Source organism: Didymosphaeria variabile, assembly GCF_027946475.1.
Source record: "Didymosphaeria variabile strain IMI 356815 chromosome Unknown scaffold_6, whole genome shotgun sequence".
NCBI lineage: Eukaryota > Fungi > Ascomycota > Dothideomycetes > Pleosporales > Didymosphaeriaceae > Didymosphaeria > Didymosphaeria variabile.
In genome coordinates, this window is record NW_026611625.1 from 1528463 (window position 1) to 1541667 (window position 13205).

The following is a 13205-nucleotide window of genomic DNA, read 5'->3' on the forward strand; positions in this document are numbered from 1 at the left end:
GCTAACCGCCAGCAAAATTACCTGAGCCAGCTGGTGTCGTCGCGTTGGCGTCTGTCCGAAGAGTCTACCGCCGACAGGGGGTCGCCTACAAGCCGCCAGCGTTGGGAGTGCGGGCGCACGAGAAAGACAGACAGCTCGGAGAATGAAGACATCAGGACACAGCGTTGGGATTCGACGACAGATGGAGCGCGTCTCGCGATGGCAGAGTGGGTCTGGCAAAGCCGAGCGTCGCAACGCCTCTTGTTCAGAGCTGCCTGGAATGTCCAAAGTCAAGACGTAATGGAAGGAACGAGCGGCAAAATCTTATCTGATCGGAGAGGCATGGCTTGCAAGATGGAAGTCTGCATGGAAGGCGACCAAGGATGCGCAACGAAAGCAGCGTCTACTCACAGTCGCATACGGACGGCGTCTGACCACCAGAAGGACTACTGTCCATGGCTCTCTCCCGCCGCGCTATGCGGTCGTCGTGGGAGAGGGTCCGGCCCGCTTCGAGATGCCAGGCCTCGCAACTTTTCATTACCTACCCTGTTGGCGCCACCGGGGCTAGTGGCTGCTTCACGCGCCCAACAGAGTCGCACTGCCGACCTCGGGCGCCTGTTGCTTGCCGTCGTGGTGGCTCGTCGATGACACCGCGAAAACCCCGAGCATGCGAGCCAAGCGACGGGATCATCTGATAAGATTCGGTGCGTCACGCCCTGCAGCGAACCGTTCGGGTGACAGATCGTTTGGGGCAAGGTTCCGCATGCAAACTCACTTGGCTGCGGTGGCATGTCGGTCCCATCTGAACCGTAAGCGTGGAAGCAGGTACAACCCGCCAAGCTGACCGTCCATTCTCGACACTGTCAACACCCGACACATCAGCCTGGATGGACTCAAGTACCTTCGTGGTCGCCGCGGTCGCGATCCGAGTGCTGCTTTAGACGAATCCTTCTAGTCCGCTTCCTGGTCCCTGCCAAGTTTTAGCGGAGAGAACGTGCTTTCGCATCTTTCCCAGCTTGAGGCTCAGTCCATCGCGTTTGCTCTGTCGTCGAGTAAGCACCGGTTTCGCGTGGTTTGCGCGTCGAATACTACTTCTTCAAGGGCACAGAATCCCTCGACATGGCGTTTGCGAGCTGACATACATCCTCCTATGCTTGCGCCGTCTCCATCTTGCTATTTTGACACGACGTCATGGAACCGATCCAGGCGTTGCCTGGCAACCCTCATGCGACACCTCTCCTTGGAGATACCCTCGCCAATACTGATTCGGAAAGCCAGTCATTGCTTGCTTCTATAGATGACGACAACAGCTCTCTATCACGCAATTCGCAATGGGGAGGACACGTCGACATCGCCTCCCTCCACACAGTCCAAGGCCACCCAGAAGCCCGCGGCATTGGCTTGGTCCGCCAGAAATTCATTCGACAGATACTTGGCCTGAATCCATTCAGGACCTCGTACTTTTCTCTCTATAAACCGTTGACAGATTTCCAGTCTAGATCAATTCTGTTCATTGGATGCCTGCTCTCTGTGGCGTGCGGCGTACCTATACCCCTCATTGGCGTCATCCTAGGAAAGATCATCAATAATTTCCCCCCACGCGAGGATGAACTCAAGTTGCGACTGGTGCAGCTCATGGGCATGGCTGTAATCTACTTCGTTGTGGCATGGGGATCGACAGTCTGCTGGGCTCTGGTAGGCGAACGGGTATCAAGAAAAACACGAGAGCAACTCGTAGAAAGAAGCTTGGGGATGGATCTAACCTACTACGACACTGTATCACCCGACATCACGAACACTCTCACCGAAAAGACGCAGACTATCCAGCTAGGAACCTCCGAGAAAGTCGGCGTGTTTTTGTCATCCATCAGCTACTTTATCGCTGCGTTCACAGTGGGGTTCACTCTTAATGCCAGACTCACTGCCGTAATGTAAGTTTCACAATTTTATACCCACTGAACAGACATTCTTGTACGTAGATGCGTGCCGTCGATCTCTACATTGCTCAGCCTGGGATTACTCGGGCTACTCAACATTGCATCAACAGCATTTTCTGTTCTGCTTCTTACTTACGTAAAACAGGTTTGTAACTGTCATACCGGCAATGACCATCGTGGTTGTCTGCGGCACCCATTTCGTGTCAAAATTCTCGAAGCAGGCGAGCTCTTTCACCGATAGGGCCACTTCAGTCGCCGAGAGCGCATTCAGAGGCGTCCAGATTGTTCAAGCCTTCGGAGTCACTGAGCGCTTGGCGGAAGATCATGTCAACTTCCTCCGCAAAGCCCTCCGAGCCGGCCTTCGCAAGAGCATCATCGGTGCTGCCATGCTCGGAAGTGTGTATTTCATCGCATACGCAGCTAATGCACTGGCTTTCTGGTACGGGGACAAGCTTCGCAACGGTAGTGCCGAAGCGGGTACAATTTATGCCGTTGTTTTCCTGATCCTGGATGCATCTTTCGTCGTAGGAGCGGTCGGCCCATTCATCCAGACTTTCGCTTTAGCAGCGGCGGCAGGCCAGGCTGTATTCGATGTCCTCGACTACCCAGTCACGGACATCGATGTGTACTCTACTAAAGGTAAAACTGTTGACAAAGCCGATTTCTTAAAGACCATCACTCTACGGGATGTTTCATTTGTGTATCCTGCACGCCCTACCGAACGAGTCCTTCAAAATGTTAATCTCCAGATCGCTCCCGGAAAGGTCACGGGATTGGTCGGCCCTTCAGGTTCCGGAAAATCGACAGTCGCTGCTCTCCTTCTTCGGCTATACGATCCTTCTGCAGGCTCTGTGTTGTTGGGAGATGACGACCTCCGAGACATTAACATTAAGAGTCTTCGTTCGCAAATCGCTCTGGTTACCCAAAGCCCTACGCTGTTCACCGGCACAATCCTCGATAACATTAAACTCGGTTTGCCAGAAGACGAGGACATTCCTGAAGATGAAGTAATTGCGAGGTGCCGTGCCGCCGCCGACGAAGCTTATTGTGACTTCCTCGACCACCTACCCGACGGCTTGGACACGCAAATTGGATCTGGGCATCATTCGCAACTCTCGGGAGGGCAGAAACAACGTATTGCGCTTGCCCGTGCACTGGTCGGTAACCCAGCTCTGCTCCTTTTGGATGAGTACACAAGCGCAATGGATGCCACGAGCGAGGCTATGGTGCTTGAGAATCTGCGACGCAGTTCCGCCACATCTGGCCGAACTACAGTCATCATTGCGCATCGGCTTGCGACCGTCAAAGATGCTGACCGTATCGTGGTCATGAAAGACGGTGGTGTAGTCGAAGAGGGCCGTCACGACAGTAAGCAAACCCCCAGTACGCCATGCGTTGCACCGATATCTGTGATTTTTGAGGTTGCGTGGTAAACAGTTCTTCCATTCGCAGAACATCGGTTGTGTAACCACAAGCTCCGCGATGCAGCGCTCAACTTTCTCTCGCAAGCGAACATGACTGACCTCTGCCTCCACGTTTAGTTCTCACTATCGCAAATGGTCTCTACGCTGAGCTCATCCACGCTCAAAAGTTCGACAAGAAACCCACCTTGTCATCCGCCTCATCTTTCATCTCTGACTTGGGCCGCAGAAAGGAGGTCACACCGGCTCCGAAGGCGTCGCGGGACAATAGCGTATCTCGGAGTCCTTCAGCACCCGATACAGAGAAAGAAAAGTCCGTTCTGCAGCTTATCCAGAGGTCTTTCGCGTTGAGCCGGAATGAGATGCCGGCGATAGCTATTGGACTCAGCGCGTCGGTTTTGAGCGGCGCAATGTCAATTGGCGAGGCTTTTATCTTCGGTAATCTCGTGGAATTGCTCAACAGCACATCAGATGTATCAGCCCTTATCTCCAGATTCTGTCTTCTATTCTTTGGACTGGCTGTTGTCTCTCTACTCGCTCGCGCCACCGGCGGCAGCGCCTTTGGCTTTGTTTCAGAGAACCTGGTGCTTCGAGTACGCGATGTGTCTTTTCGCACGGTACTGGTACGTGGACCCCGAAAGCAAACGTATTATTGTTCGAGTTATCCCAGGCTAGACAATACAGCGTCCAATCTGTTTCATAACTCGCTGACTGTAGCTCTCCGCCTATAGATGCAGGACATTGCGTGGTTCTCCCAGCCTGGTCACTCCCATCACGCGCTGATGGCGAAGCTGAACATGGACAGTGGTCACATTAGTGGCTTGTCGGGTGTTATACTTGGCACATTCTTCTCCATTGCAACATCAGTCATCGGCGGCATGATTTTAGCGCATATTGTTGCCTGGAGAATCGCCATCGTTCTGTTGGCAGCTGTGCCTGTCATGTTACTTGCGGGATACTTCCGTTTGCGCATTCTTGCCAAAGCTCAAGAAAGACATGAAACTGCTTATAATTCAGCTGCTGCCCTGGTATGTATTTCCAAGAGACTGAGTGCGGGTCTCGGTCTGTTTTGTAATTACTGAGTCCACTCTTGTTCCTGTAACTATTCACTGACTTGCACCGATCTAGGCATCCGAGGCATGCTCTGCAATCCAGACAGTAGCCGCATTAGGGCGAGAACGCGACTTCCTCAACAGATACAGGGCCGCCATTCAGAAACCATACGAGGAGAGCCTGCGATTTAACGTACTTGGCAGTATGATTCTGGCATTCTCACTGTCGGTAACATACTTTGTGTATGCTCTAGCATACTGGTGGGGCTCCAAACAGGTGCGCGCCGGCAATTATGGTCAGAGGGACTTCTTCATTGTCCTTCCTGCGCTGCTATTCTCAGCGCAGGCTGCCGGACAGCTTTTCAGTCTTGCGCCTGAAATCACTAGAGCCAGGAGTGCTGCGCAGAGTGTCTTTGCACTGCATGACGAAAAGCCCACAATTATCCAACCTGGAAAAGTTTCTGGGTCCTACCAGCGTGAAGCTTACTCAGTGCCTGCTATTGCAAACGGAAGCAGCCACAACGTCCGGGGTGAAGTTGAATTTCGTGGAGTTAGTCTACACTACGCAACGCGGCCTGATGTGGCCGCTCTGAATGATGTATCATTCTCGATCCGCCCGGGCGAGTACGTCGCATTCGTGGGACGTTCTGGTGCAGGAAAATCCAGTACTGTGCATTTGATCGAGCGGTTCTTCGATCCTACAGCTGGCAGCGTCCACGTCGATGGCGAAGACATCCGAAACGGCGACGTACAGCTCCACAGAGCACGACTTGGATTAGTCGAGCAGGAGCCTGATCTATTCCCGGGTTCTGTCAAGTTCAACATTGGGCTAGGCAAAGTCGGACCTGAGCCTACTGAGGAAGCTATCATCGAAGTGGCGAAGAAATGCGAGCTGCACGAATTCATCATGAGCCTTCCGGAAGGATACAATACCGAGGTTGGTGCCCATGGGTCGAAGTTGTCAGGTGGTCAAAGACAGCGCCTCGCCATTGCTCGAGCAGTGATCAGAGATCCTGAAATCCTTCTGCTGGACGAAGCGACCTCTCAATTGGATGCGAACACCGAGCGCGAAATCCGTAAAGCTATCGCAGCAGCTTCGAAGGGAAGGACCACTATCATGATTGCCCATCGTTTAGCAAGTGTTCAACACGCTGATTGTATTTTTGTCTTCGAAGCTGGAAAAATCGTTGAACAGGGACGACATGATGAACTCGTCTCATTGGGTGGCATCTACGCGGGTATGGTTGCTGCTCAGGAGTTGGATTGAGCTTACTGTATACAATACGTCTTTCCTTCAAGCACCAAAAGGCTGTTATCCTTTTTCACAGCTTATGTTACTGTAAGATACATGGGAGGGTTGATGTCCTACACAGGAATCGTTCTCTGGAGAAGTGTACAATAAATTGTACATCCTGTACATATAAATATACCTCTTTGACGTCAGTCGCATTCGCTCCGACCTTCCTTCACACGAGCGCTTCAAACAGCCGCCTGCGTCACACCACACACCTCGTGTGCACACCTTCAGCATCTAAAGCACTAGCCCACGCACGGCAATAGGGCCGAGACGGGGGGCCCTGCACGCGCGTTGTGACCTCGTCGTGCATAAGTACCTCGGCGACAGCTCGGCCTCGAGATTATCAGATCGAAATTATCAGATGAAAATTTGCTGGTGCGCTCGCCCACCAATAGTCCTCCGCTGCCCCGCCGGCTAAGGTTTCGATCAACACCATCCCACGCAACAAGGCACCGTCTCGGAAAGGCGCTGCGGGGCGTCGCGAAGAATTTTATCTTATCTGATCCGGTGCCTCGCACCATCTGCTGGTCGGTCAGCCGAAGTTTCCCTACGTCGTCCTGCATGGCGAGCGTCCCCTGACATACGCGACCTCGGAGCGAGCCAGGCTGGGCCGTCTCAAGGCCGTGTCGTACCATCGTGCATAGAACCCTGCGGAGCGAAATGGCTAAGAAACGACGGTTATGCTGGGTGGGCCGGTTCGGTCCTCCGGTGCTGTTACAAGAGTAGTGAAGCTCCAGTTCTTTCTCACCTTACGCTTCCTCTGCTTTGGAAGTGAGAAATCAACTATCCGCGTGTTATCGTTACCTGGTATCTCTGCACCATTAACCTCATTACGCAACTGTGAACGGTATGTCAGGTCGTGGTGTTGTTCAGCTGCCCTAGTCGATTTGGTCCCTTCTAGCACGTCATCGACGAGATGTATACTGTGTGGCTACTAACTCCTTGCTTCAGACTACAATATTTGTCGTGGGAAAACTACTGTTGAGACACTTGACAGTTGTCGCCGTTACAGTTCAGTGTTGTCGAGAGGTCCCAGCCGACCTATCAAAACACAAGGTGAGCAAACAACGCTCTAGATGGTTTTCCGACAAGCAATCGTGCCAACACTTATAGATCCCTTCGGGGTAGCTTCCACAGGCTTCCTGAAGCTATGAGCCCTCACGCCGTGCCCATGAACGACTCAGAAGAGCGCGCGCCAGCAGTCCAAGAAGCCTTCACTGGCTTCGCGGCTAACGCGCTGGACGAGAGCCACTTCCCCGCGTTCGAAAACCGGTCGCACCTTCGATATACCCCAGAAGAGGAACTACACGATTTGGTATGTGTGGGATTCGGTCCCGCATCGCTGGCCATCGCAACGGCTCTACACGATGCTTTGGACGGCACAGATCCATCGCTGGACCTGCCAAATCTGCAGCGCCAACCGCCGAAGGTCGCGTTTCTGGAGAAGCAATCCGGCTTTGCATGGCACGCTGGCATGCTTCTTCCTGGCGCCAGGATGCAGATTACTTTCATGAAGGATATGGCCACACTGAGGAACCCGCGAAGCGAGTTTACCTTCATCAACTACCTTCACCAGAAGGATCGCCTGATCGAGTTCACCAACCTGAACACTTTCCTTCCGCAGCGAGTGGAATATGAGGACTACATGAGATGGTGCGCCAGCTGGTTTGAAGAGGTGGTTCAATACGACCAGGAAGTGGTTAAGGTCATGCCGGAGAAGTCGAGCGGAGACGGTGAGATCAAGACTTTTGTCGTCACGTCACGCAACTTGCAGACCGGCCAGATCGAGTCGAGGAGAACAAAGCATGTGGTGATAGCGGCTGGAGGCCGACCAAACCTTCCTGCGCCGTTCCCAAGCAATCATCCGAGAGTCATCCACTCGTCTAAGTTCCACTATATCTCAAGCAAGATCTTGACCGACTACCAGAGACCTTACTCAGTTGCCGTCGTCGGAAACGGACAGAGCGCAGCAGAAATCTTCGACTTCCTCCACACGCACTACCCCAATGCGCGGACAAGGCTGCTAATTAAGCAAGGCGCTCTCCGTCCCAGCGACGACTCCCCGTTGTGCGTAGCCCTCTCTGCCCAAGCAAAGTCAGATTCAGACTAATGCCTTCCCAGCGTCAACGAGATTTTCAACCCCGCCCGCGTAGACAGCACCTTCAACCGCGAAGCAAAATTGCGTACAACCGCTATCGCCGACGACAAAGCTACGAACTACGGCGTCGTGCGCCTCCCCCTCCTCGAACACATCTACGAGACCCTCTACCTTCAGCGCATCTCCCACGGTAACACCGCCGAAGCCGAAAAGACCTGGCCCCACGCCATCCTGCCCTACCGCCTCGTAACCGCCCTCCAAGAATCACCCGTCATCCCCTCCGGCCTGCGCCTAACTATCCACGACCGGAGTCCGCTTTACCTCTCGGATACGCCGAACGCGAGCGAGAAGTCGGAGACGTTGGACGTGGATGCAGTGTTCGTGGCTACGGGGTACAAGCGCGATTTGCACGAGACGCTGCTCGTCGAGTCGCGGCATCTCATGCCTGGAGGGGATTTGAAAGACGCGAGGTGGAGCGTGCAGCGTGATTATCGTATCAATTTCGCGGACAAAGCAATCGATGCTGATGCGGGCGTGTGGCTGCAGGGGTGCAATGAGCAGACGCATGGTGTAAGTTCTCCTTTCCTCTCTTGTGGATGTGAAGTCCGAAAGTGCTCATCTCCGAGCATGTACTAATGAGAGGCAGTTGAGCGACACGTTGCTTTCGATTCTGGCGAATCGTGGTGGAGACATCGTGAATTCGATATTTGCGCACAAGGGGAACAGCGGATGTGAGGAGAGGGCGGGGTGGGAGGTGCGTGCGTAGTGGTGGGTGGTGGGCATACAGTGACTTTCCGTTTGAGCGTTGGGTAAGTAAGATTTAGGGCTTCTTAAGATTTCCAAAGAATTTGGGGGATGTTTGTTTCCCCATCGTGGTATTCGCAAGAGGAATTGGGGTATGAAACCGTTGTGGTATTCGCGAGAGTAATTGGGGTATGAAACACGTGGTTGATGGTTTCCCTGCCATCCATTTTGATATCCGATGTGTGATACTGATGCCTGCGATAGTGAGCACACTGGTCATCACAAAGACGATGGGATCCGGCACCGTGAGATGACATTAGGTACAGTTTACCCTATTGATTTGTGAGTTATGTAGCTGTAAATGCAATGGAATGATCAATGGTAGAGATGCATTGCCGATCGTAGATGAAGCCCTCTACGAACAAACAGCTGTCTCAAGATCCATTGTTTGTAGCATTCGTGTCAACTTGGGCAGACCAAGACAAAACCAAGTTCTCGTTTGTATGCTAGCCATTTCAGGATATCTAGGCACGACATCCTTCGCCTTGCAAGGCTTGAGGTCCGTCTGCACGTCCCGCTTTGGGCACCTGGACGTTTGACGACTGTGGCTGAGCTGCGTCAACAATGGCGTACGTTGGCTTCAGTCGTTGTTGAGCTTGAGTCGTGCCCGAGGCTTAGGTGCAGGACAATGGAGTGAAGAGTGTGCATGTAATATCGAAATCAGGCCTGCGTTGTTCGTGTGCAAGCACCTGCGGTCGCGCTCAATGTGGGCGGGCTGGTGATTCCAGATCCTTGGCAGGCTGAGCTGGACTACGGCATCATTTGGTGCACCATCGACGCCCGACATCCTAAAGTTGCATTTCTCCACTCCTGCCGCGTCTTCACCCCTACACACGATCTCTGCCGCGTGTGCCATTGTGTGCCCTCTTCAGACTGTCTGCGGGCGCTACGGCGGCTTGTCAAGGCTGCGGCACCTCACAGCGCGAACCCCGCCGACCGTCCACGACCTGTCGCCAGCACGTCGAGTCCCACGCAAGCACGTTTTGCGCGCTCGCTCGCCCGCTCATTTACGCCTTACATTTACCTTCCTCTAGGCTCTTCGCCGTCACCGCCCTCTGACGTAGCCTCTATACTCGCCCAGCCGCGCAACTCGGAATGCTCTGCTCGCAGCTGAGCCGGCTGTCTTAACCTCGCCTACGCCCCGACTCCCCCCCACAAGCTGTCCTATACCCGCTATGGACCAGCAGTGGACCGCATATTCAGAATCGAACGCGAACCGCCAGGCGCGGTACGATCCCCACACCATGACAACCCCTCAGCAGGTCCAACGGGACCCAAACCTACCTCAGCAGATTAAGCAGGAACAGTTCGCGTCGCCCACCGCACCCTCGAGAACAAATTCAATGGCGACGCTGCCGTCGCCCGGTAGCTCGCTCACTCTCAGTCGAAGTGCAGAGTATGGCGACCGAGACGGCGATGTAGCCATGGAGGATGCGGACCCGTACAAACCCAAGTACACTGCCTCGCGCCCGAACCACCAGCACCGGCACTCGCAATCATTCCTCCAGCAGGAAGATAGTGCTGCTGCCCGAAGATACTCGCCTATGAACATGTCGCCGACGTCACCGTACAGCGGGAACCCACAACAAGGCGGGCAAAACTACACGAGCTTCTCTCCACAGGCGCAGAACAGCAACAGACAGAGTCCTACGAGAGGCAATCCGTACATGAATACGCCGAATAGTTATTACTCCCCACCTGGTACGTCTATCTTTGGCATCGCCTGCATGAGTTAAGCGCCGAGATAATGATTAACCTGCTCCCAGCTTCTCGCCCTCACGCACCGCAACTACCTCCTATACAGTCGAACATGAGCCCCGAGAGCTTCTATCCGCAGTCTGCGACCGCACAATTGAATGCAGTATATAACCGTGAGGCGCGGTCGCCACGAACCACGAACCCCAACCCCCACAACTTCCCCCGATTGGGCGGGGCCCCGTCCCCAAATTCGAAAAGTGTGCGAATACGGGCGATCTGCAGCCGAAGATCACTCACCAGCCTCCGTTCCGCCGCGCACATCCTGAGGGAGGTTTCATCAGTGTAGGTGTTGCTTGTTGCTTTTGGGAGAAATATACTGACGCGAGTGCTCACTAGCCCCTACAAGCGTTAACATCTCACTTGCCAGCGACATATCGCGTGTGCAATCCCGGCTTCAAGTACGAATCGACCCGCAATCCGCGCCGCGTTCTCACGAAACCGAGCAAAGGCGTCAAGAACGATGGGTACGACAACGAAGACAGTGACTACATTCTGTATGTCAATGATATCTTGGGATCAGAAGACGCAGGACACAAGAATCGCTACCTGATCTTGGATGTACTTGGCCAGGGAACCTTTGGACAAGTCGTGAAATGTCAGAATCTCAAAACGCAAGAAGTAGTTGCTGTCAAGGTTATCAAGAACAGAACTGCGTACTTCAACCAGAGTATGATGGAGGTCTCTGTGCTGGATTTGGTCAGTGTTGTAGACTCCCTGTCTGCGCAAGCTAATCCTGGTTTAGTTGAACAAGCAGATGGACAAGAACGATGACCACCACTTGCTGCGACTGAAAGACACGTTCATCCACAGACAACATCTGTGCTTGGTTTTCGAGCTACTAAGCGTCAACTTGTACGAATTGATCAAGCAAAACCAGTTCCGAGGGCTGTCAACAACCTTGGTCCGCGTGTTCGCACAACAATTGCTCAATGGGTTGGCTCTGCTAGGGAAGGCCAAGTTGATACATTGCGATCTAAAGCCCGAGAACATATTACTCAAGAAGTGGGTTACTTGCACGTCTTTTGAGGGGCTTATCTGACGTGCGACTAGCCTCGAGAGCCCGATCATCAAGATCATCGACTTCGGTTCGGCATGCGACGAACGGCAGACGGTATACACGTATATCCAATCGCGATTCTATCGGTCACCCGAAGTTTTACTGGGCCTGCCGTAGGTCTATCAGACAGTCGATTATACCTCTGAGCTAAAATGTTGTAGATATTCCGCAGCAATTGACATGTGGTCTTTAGGCTGCATTGTGGTTGAGCTGTTCCTTGGACTCCCGCTCTTCCCAGGTTCGTCCGAGTACAACCAAGTGGCGAGGATAACTGAGATGCTCGGACTGCCACCGACGTGGATGCTCGAAATGGGCAAGCAATCCGGGGAATTCTTCGAGAAGGCTCACGATGAGTACGGACGAAGAACATACAGGTTGAAGTCGATGGAGCAATACTCGAGAGAGCACGGTACAAAAGAACAGCCGAGTAAGAAGTACTTCTCCGCCACGACTTTGCCAGAGATCGTGAAGAACTACCCAATGCCACGAAAGAACATGAAGCCCAATGAGATTGAGCGAGGTGAGCGATGAGTCCGGCCTTAAGCTAAGTCGGCTTACTGACCGTGCGCAGAGATGCAAAATCGTTATGCATTTATCGACTTCGCTACGGGATTGCTGAATCTTAATCCATTGGAGCGATGGACGCCCAACCAAGCGAAACAGCACCCGTTTATCACACAACAGAAGTTTACAGGGCCTTTTGTGCCACCAATGGCTATGCGTTCGGGATCTAACAGATCACCTGCTCCCGGTGTCCAAGAGCAACAGCGGTACGAAGGCATGAGCAAACAGCGTGCCCAGGCGCAACAAGCTGCTGTAGCGCAACAGCAGGCACAACAACAAGCCCAACAGGCTGCACAAAACGCCGCGTACGCCAACATGCAGATGAACCAGTACCAAGGCCAGACTCCGCACGCACAAGCGCCTAATATGTACAACAACATGTACTCGCCGAATCATCAAGGCGCTCCACCGCCCTATCCCGCTCAGCCTGGATACAATCAGCAAATGGGCATGATGCAGCCGCAGCAGCAACAGCGCCAATACAACCAGCCCCAAAACTTGTATGCACAGGCTACAACTCGCGCGGGTAGGCAGCGCGCGTCTACCATGGACCAGCAAGTACAGTCTGGTATTCCGCCTGCGCTGCAGAGAGTCATTAGTCATTTGGATCCAAACGCACCGATTCGATTACAACCATCGCCTGCATACTATCCTCCTCCGCCCGAAGGTGCACCGGACGCAGCAGGTAATGGTCAGAGGAGGAGAGGTTCCCGAGCGGCAGGGCAAAGCCAACGGAATTTCGTTCGTACCCTAGAAGATCGCACTCTTGAAGAAGGTTTCATGAGTCAACACGGATGGCAATGACGCGGGAAACTCTAGTTTGTACACCTTATTTTGTTGTTGATGCGTAGTTGCATTGGCATAGCTTGACCTATATTCGACTTCGACACCCGATACCCAGACATATGTACCTTCTCAAATGTTCACCTTCATTGAGAGCACCATCATACCGCACGAGAGGCCTACAGATACGGGTCGTGGGTGAGAGAAGGCGGACGCTCAGCCTGCGCAGCATCTAAATTGCATCACTTTCCATAGTCGTTCCATACGCAGCTGCCGTACGGAGAGATGAGCCAGTCCTTCAGTATATTTCAGAACGACCAGTAGTCAGCACATGGGCTACAATCGACCTGGGCAAGATCAGGCGGGGTGGGCGGTTGGAATACAAGAGTCAAGTCAGGCTTCTTCCTTGGCCTAGCCGCAAATTGTTGGCACATATGACTCTTCATGGCAGAATG

The 13205-nt window shown here is 53.3% G+C and overlaps 3 protein-coding genes across 3 annotated transcripts; all 3 read left to right on the forward strand.

Moving 5' to 3' along the window:
* Positions 1 to 1170: 1170 nt before the first annotated feature.
* Positions 1171 to 5656, forward strand: N0V89_008407 (uncharacterized protein; the record flags this gene model as incomplete). Its single annotated transcript, XM_056217163.1, has 5 exons — positions 1171 to 1910; positions 2062 to 3284; positions 3458 to 3960; positions 4069 to 4365; positions 4466 to 5656. The coding sequence occupies 5 exons, from the start codon at positions 1171 to 1173 to the stop codon at positions 5654 to 5656; spliced, it is 3954 nt and encodes a 1317-aa protein (XP_056068719.1).
* A 1180-nt stretch (positions 5657 to 6836) lies between these two features.
* SIDA2 (L-ornithine N(5)-monooxygenase) lies at positions 6837 to 8550 on the forward strand (the record flags this gene model as incomplete). The annotated part of the gene is made up of 3 exons (XM_056217164.1): positions 6837 to 7753; positions 7808 to 8354; positions 8431 to 8550. The coding sequence occupies 3 exons, from the start codon at positions 6837 to 6839 to the stop codon at positions 8548 to 8550; spliced, it is 1584 nt and encodes a 527-aa protein (XP_056068720.1).
* Positions 8551 to 9763: 1213 nt separating this feature from the next.
* On the forward strand, positions 9764 to 12771 carry YAK1 (dual specificity protein kinase yak1; the record flags this gene model as incomplete). The annotated part of the gene is made up of 8 exons (XM_056217165.1): positions 9764 to 10289; positions 10355 to 10449; positions 10569 to 10628; positions 10683 to 11042; positions 11089 to 11348; positions 11397 to 11516; positions 11565 to 11923; positions 11975 to 12771. 8 exons carry the CDS (start codon positions 9764 to 9766, stop codon positions 12769 to 12771), a joined length of 2577 nt encoding a protein of 858 aa, XP_056068721.1.
* Between the last annotated feature and the right edge of the window lie 434 nt (positions 12772 to 13205).